This window comes from Cornus florida, unplaced genomic scaffold, assembly GCF_030987335.1.
Source record: "Cornus florida cultivar Cherokee Brave unplaced genomic scaffold, ASM3098733v1 CherokeeBrave_3.0.0_Hap2_Chr03, whole genome shotgun sequence".
In the NCBI taxonomy this organism is placed as follows: Eukaryota; Viridiplantae; Streptophyta; class Magnoliopsida; order Cornales; family Cornaceae; genus Cornus; species Cornus florida.
Window position 1 is genome coordinate 60887625 of NW_026775573.1, and position 6806 is coordinate 60894430.

At 32.6% G+C, this 6806-nt stretch overlaps 1 protein-coding gene across 1 annotated transcript; it reads right to left on the bottom strand.

The window, feature by feature from the left end:
- Positions 1 to 2718: 2718 nt before the first annotated feature.
- On the bottom strand, positions 2719 to 6315 carry LOC132300637 (probable pinoresinol-lariciresinol reductase 3). Its single transcript, XM_059797813.1, has 5 exons — positions 6025 to 6315; positions 5815 to 5949; positions 4554 to 4791; positions 4231 to 4434; positions 2719 to 3040 (listed from the first exon to the last, which is right to left on the bottom strand). Exons 1-5 carry the CDS (start codon positions 6238 to 6240, stop codon positions 2874 to 2876), a joined length of 960 nt encoding a protein of 319 aa, XP_059653796.1. The 5' UTR covers positions 6241 to 6315; the 3' UTR covers positions 2719 to 2873.
- Positions 6316 to 6806: the final 491 nt, after the last annotated feature.

Genomic DNA, 6806 nt, shown 5'->3' on the forward strand with positions numbered 1-6806 from the left:
CCGTTGCCAAAGGAAGAAGTTATTCTTCCCATCAAACTTCATCTGTGAACTGAAATTCAAGAGGTTAATAAAAAACACACAGAAAGTCTCACTCCTTTTTCTGAACTGATCTCTTCTGCACACTCTCATATCAAAACCATGAAGTTCTCTACCTATTTATAACCAAACAGCCATGTAAATTGCAGCTTCATATCTTCAAGTGTGGACTACTCTGCGTAATTCGGCCGCCCAACTTTTCTTCTCCCTCTTTGTGTTTTTTCTTCCGCTCCTTTTTGACTCTTCACTCAATTTGAGTCATGATGATGGACAGACATGATAGGGTCCATTTCTGTCGGTTTTGTTTTCTTGCGTTCCTTTTTGACTCTTCCACTCAATTTGAGTCATGGTGGATGGATGGATGGATGGACATGATAGGGTCCCATTTCTGTCACCGACACTAAATCCTCAATTGATGGAATACATAAAAAAATATTATTTCTACATAAACATGATAAGCACTATGTCATGATGTTGCAGCACACACCAAGGTGGTGCAATTTGGAAAGAAAAAAGTGTTAAGAGATTTTTTATTTTTTATTTTTTATTTTTATTTTTTTAATCTAGACCATTACATTGACATTAAATCCACTATTCCAATGTAAATGTCAATAGTCATGTGACAGAACAAAAAAGCTCATTACAAGAGCCTATGACAATATATATATATATATATTGCAAAGTTTTATCGTTCTGAGATTTGAGCAAATTTTATACCATAAACAGTTCAACATTTACTTATTTACCTGTTGTCAAGAAAAGGCTTGGCGGAAAGTTAAGGTAATAAACATTTAAAGGCCTACAAGTGGCCCCTGCTTTGGCACTTGTTAGGTCTAATAAGCAGGGCGAAGCCAAGGTGGGCCAGCAGGGCCATGGTCCCTCCAAATTTTTTTGAATTTTTTTTTTATCCCCCAAGTATTTTTAATAGATATATTGACCAGTTAAATTTTTTTTTTAAATTCTATTAATAGTTTCTAAATATTAAATAATTTATAAATTTTGTTCCTAAAATTTATTAAAAGTTTTAATTGACCCCCCAAATTTTTTCAAAACACATATATTGACCCAAAATAAAGAATTTGAAAATAAATTTAGTTTTTGTCATTCTTGAAATTTAAAATTTTTTCAACTTGCACTTTTTAAACTATACTTCTAAAAACTCAAATATTATGAAACAAAGATGTAAGCTCATTATTATTATAGTCATTTTTTTGATAAATAATTATTATAGTTGTTATCGTAACACATTAATATTTTTTTTATTTACATGTACACGTACGATATTTATAATATTAATTTAAGAGAGAAAAATAAATAAATAAATAACTAATGTTCCGCCATGTTTAAGTAAAAATGCATGAATCTTTTTTTGTCAAACATTTTTGTAAAATGGTGTTTACAAGAAAAATATCTAGAATTATATAACAATCTTTATGACAAGTCCTAATAATATTTGCACTTTTTATACTATACTTCTAAAAACTCAAATATTATGAAACAAAGATGTAAGCTCATTATTATTATAGTCATTTTTTTGATAAATAATTATTATAGTTGTCATCGTAACACATTAATATTTTTTTTATTTACATGTACACGTACGATATTTATAATATTAATTTAAGAGAGAAAAATAAATAAATAAATAACTAATGTTCCGCCATGTTTAAGTAAAAATGCATGAATCTTTTTTTGTCAAACACTTTTGTAAAATGGTGTTTACAAGAAAAATATCTAGAATTATATAACAATCTTTATGACAAGTCCTAACAATATTTGGAAAGAAGATAAATTAAAGTATTGTAAGACTTTTAATAATAATAATAATAATATCATATATGCTAATACTTTTAGTTATCACTTTCTAAATAACAAATTTTATAACTTTTTGTATCTTGTTTAGTAACACAATAATAATCTTGTTGAAATTAAAATAATTTCTTTGAGTTAAAATTCTTTATGTTTTTCTAATCTTTTATTTAGGTATACTTTCCCAAGTAGAATCAAAGTATTTAATTTTCTTCTTCCAAAAAAAATAGATTTATAAAAAACTAAAACAATTGATAAAGGAAAATTGATTCTCTAACTATGCTTACGTCTTTCCATTTCTTCTTTATAATTTTCTTTCTAACATCAATTTTATTATTATTATTATTATTTTGCCTAAGTTGTATCTTTCTCATTTTTGAATTTTCTCAAGTATGCTATGACTAGTATTTTTAAGAAATTATATTAAAATTGATTTATAACTTTTAAATTTTAGTTACTGAAGTTGCAATGAAAATTTTCTCTCAATTAGGAAAAGTGATTTCTTACCCTTCAAAATATCTCAACCTCTTTTCCCTCTCTTTTCCTCCTATTTATAAATTGATACAAGTATTCTAGAAGCTTCCTCTTTTATCTTTCATGCTTGGCTGATCCTTTGGGCTTTTCTTTCAATACAGGTTCATTTTCTTTCCTTTGAGATTGGGCTTGGAGATCTTCTTAATGAAGATTTGGCCTGATGGGCTCATCCAATCGAGTCAATTGTTCTTTCCCGATCCAATCTTTAGTGGGATGGGTCATACCCGGCCCAAGCTCAATTCCGGAACCCCCAATCTTAAGTTTCTGGCTCCGCGCCAGGTAATAAGTCGTGGGGCTCTTAAGATTCTCATGACCTGCCTATTGAAAGGACTGAGTGAGTTCACAAAGTTCAGGTGTTTACTGAGTGAATCAAATAGTACTATTCAATCCCATTATCAAAAGTCAGTAGCAACTAGCCAAATGATTCATATACACTAACGAAGAAAAGGAGGAGGATCAGCTACATTTAGTTCACGAAGTAGGAATGTAAATTCTTACAATAGGGTGTCCAGATACTCGCTTATCGTTGTGTATTTCAGATGCGGATACAATTGCGTCCCCTCCACGCCACCAGACGACTCGATATCGAAATATGTTTGATCTCCCTTCACGAATGCAGAATATATGAAAACCATCTCCATGTTGTTCGGATATGGAGTCTCTGAAATGCAACAATCAAGGTATTTTCAGCAAAAGACTAACACAGAAATGGAACGGAATCACAAGAACCAAGAGGTCCAAAAAACTGATAAAAGGAGGGGAAAAAACTCCGAAAGCCCTATAAATTTGTTATACAAAATCAAGTAGAATCTGTATTATACACCTAAGGCAATTCCCAATTAGCAATCTTTATTCTCTCCCTGGTTATTGTCTACTAGATCAGATCTACTGTCATTCCAAATAATTATTCAGGTATAGTACCAGAATTTATCCAAACAAGATCAAGACCGACCTATTGTAGGCACTGCAAAGGAAGAGCCTTAGTTAAAATTAAGTAAACAAGCGCAAGTCTAAACATGTGGATCTACTGGCAAGTCCTAATTAAATTGGAAGATCTATCTGGAACATATCTAAAGATCCAGGAAATGGGTGGCATATAACGAACAAAATGCATTAGGTGAATAATGCTATTCAGATGAATTTAGTTTTCCGATTAAGCACATCATAGCATGACTTTTGATTTTGATTTTTATTTAATTTAAAGGATTTATTGTATCACTCTTGTTATCAGACGAAGAAAGAAAGATCTAAATACCATAGAAACCAAGTATAAAAGACTGCTAGATGAAGGGGAAATCTGATGAACTAGTTCCAAAATATAGCATTTGTCAGGATTCAGAACAAAGAAAGAAAGATCTAAAATACCAGAGAAACCAAGTGAAGTATAAATGACTGCTAGATGCAAGTGAAATCTGATGAACTAATTCCAAAATATAGCATTCACATGGCAGGGTTATTGATATGAGATCTTTCAATCAGTTATCCTGTAAATGAGCATATTTCTGATTTCCAAAGAGTCTGATATGAATGCTTATTGAGCTGAATTCTTATTGTGCAAAAAGCATTCGGAGACCAGTTTAAAATAAGATAAAGAAATTTCAAATTTTCATGGAGTTTACTATTAGTCTACTGATCTCTTTTATGTCTCAACACTACTAAAAAGGGCCATTTAGAATTTCAAGAATGACTGCTCCTTTTTAATAGTTGTTTTGGTGCTTCTGGTGAAACTATTTCAGTGTTTGGTTTTGCAATGATAAACTGAAGAGAGTATTAACTTCGCACTAATTGGCCCTTTTCAAGTGATTGGAAATTCTGTGATGGTAGTTACACTTTTTACAATTACAGATATACCTTTAATTTTCTTAAGAAGCTCCTCTTCTGGCATGTAACTCTTCTCAAGATTCTTCTTGATCTTAATCTCCCATAACTCAACCAGCTCATTCATGGAGTAGACATTTCCCAGGGGCCTCAGATACAGCACCTTATTCAATGTACGTGGATCATCCACAGCACCGATGGTGAAAGCAGCAACATCACTTTCCTTTACAAAAACACCTGCAGAAAATGCAAGGAAAAGCAGCAAACAAATAAAATAACTAAGGTTCATGATTATAGTGACAGCTTAGTATCAAGCCAAAGATATTACAAGCAGAATTAAATTTTGATCAACAAACCTTTAACATTTCCATCTCCAAATATCGTAACTTTGTCCCTTGGAGGGTTCTTAAGGCCTGGTTGAACTAGTGAGGGAAGTAAGTAGCTCGTGTAAAAGTTGCAGGAGATGTAGGTGTAACGGATGCCTTCAGCTTCTACAAGACGACGAATTTCAGCTTTCCTCGAATAGAAGTTGTAATCCAAGTGAGATATTTGAGTCTTATCTGGATCTAATCCGAATTCTGATGGAATGAACCTCTGCAAAGTTCACACTTGTTGATGCCTCAATGAAGAAAAATGCCAATCTTACACAATGAGGACTTTTCGCCCCCCTAAATCTAGATGAAAAACACGGTGAAACATACACAAGCATATGCTATGTATATGATCTAATTCTTATAAAAAAATTCCTTCATGGCCCACTGTATGCAAAATGCAAGATTATAGTCTACAAAGATGAATGTACCTAGTTTTTTTGGTTACTTAACCAATTAGAAAATACTAACTAGTCAAAGAGGAACACTTTTCACCTATATTCTTGAATAATTCAAAGTGTGTTTCAAATATCTCTTGATTCTCTTCCATGGGTCTCCGGCCAAATAGTATTTAAACTTTGGACCATATTCTACCAAACCAAACACAGGTGATATCTTGACAGAATGATTTTATTTTATTTGTTATTACGGCAAGTTTCCACATCTTGCACTAGACAAACTTACCACCAAAATAATAAGAAATAAATAAATAAATAAACCAAAAATAAAAAAAATAAAAATGTCTGGCACTAGACATGCCATCTCTTTTCAGTGGAAGAAAGGCCTATGCTCAAGAATACCTATTTAGACCACTCACAGTACATTCTTTAGTAGTTTGTTAATTCTGAACTTACAATTACACCAGTACCTCAAAAACTAGTCAAGAAGTGGTACTATGCCCACTGAAAAAAAAAAAAAAAAAAAAAAAAAATTACAATTTTAAAAGAATCAAGTAACTTTAACAAATTAGAAAACAAAGGGCTTAGCTACAAGCACAATGAAAGCATTTTACTACAATGTGCAAACAGTAGAGAACACATTGATTAGAGCATATATATATATATATATATATATCAATTTTATCTTTTATCCCAAATCTTCTCAACAATCAAAACAGAACATTAGAGAAAACCATTTTCGATCTAATCCAGAATGAACAAGTTTAGCAGATATAATATATTGAATTCACATTGTATGAGAGTGTTTGTGTGTGTATGATGGAATAGAAAAGGAAGAGAAGAATGACCTTGATACATCCAGCTTGTTTAATAGCTAAGATGAGATGCTTCTGTTCGAGGACTTGCTTGGACGAAACAGCACAAATCACGACATCGACTTGCTTGATCGCTTGAATCAGGCTCGCTTCATCTTGCAATGAACCCTAAAATTCAAAAACAGAAGAATACTGTTTTAGAGAGAGAGAGATGTTTAGAGAGAGAGAGGGGAGGATTCCCACCTTGAGAAGGGTGGCACCAGCGTCGGAGAGGGTTTGAAGTTTGTTGGATTTGAGTGAGTCAGAGAAGGCGGAGTCTCTGACAAGGGCAAAGGTGGGATGAGAAGCTTGGATGCTGGCTTTTGCTAGTAGAAACCCTAGATTACCTGTCACTCCTACTATCAGAACCCTGCTCTTCCCCATTGTTTCGTCCTCCAAAGTCATTTCATTTCCGTTCATTTGCTGAGTTTTTCCATCTCATCTCATTTCTCTTTTCCCTCAATTATTTTTCTATTTTTTTAACACTTTCTATTTTTTTTAATTTACGTTGGTCTTTCCTAAACTTTAAACAAATTATATACTCATAGACCATTCAATTTTTATTACTTTTTTCGCCTTAAATATTTTCATAGGATATCAAAAAGGACGGTGAGCGTAAAAGGTCAATTATACCCTTAAATTATATAATATAATATATTACAAATATTTGTTAGAGTAAAAAGTCATAGATGCCCTTAAATACAACTTGTGTCAGGTACCAATTGTAAAGCAAACAATCCATCTATCGTTCTTGAATTCTCGTCCTCTCCTTTCTACTGTCGTTGCCTCCCCACCCCTCTCTCTCTCTCCAATTCACCTCCTTCCTCCACCGTTATTATCCTTGGTTCTCTCTTTAATGGTGTACTCAAACAGTACAAGACAAACCTAGGCCCGTGACATTTCAAGTATTCTTAGATTAGGAAGATTTGATCAAGCATTGGTGGATTTGTGTTCATCTGACCCGCAACATTTCTTTCTCTTCTAAA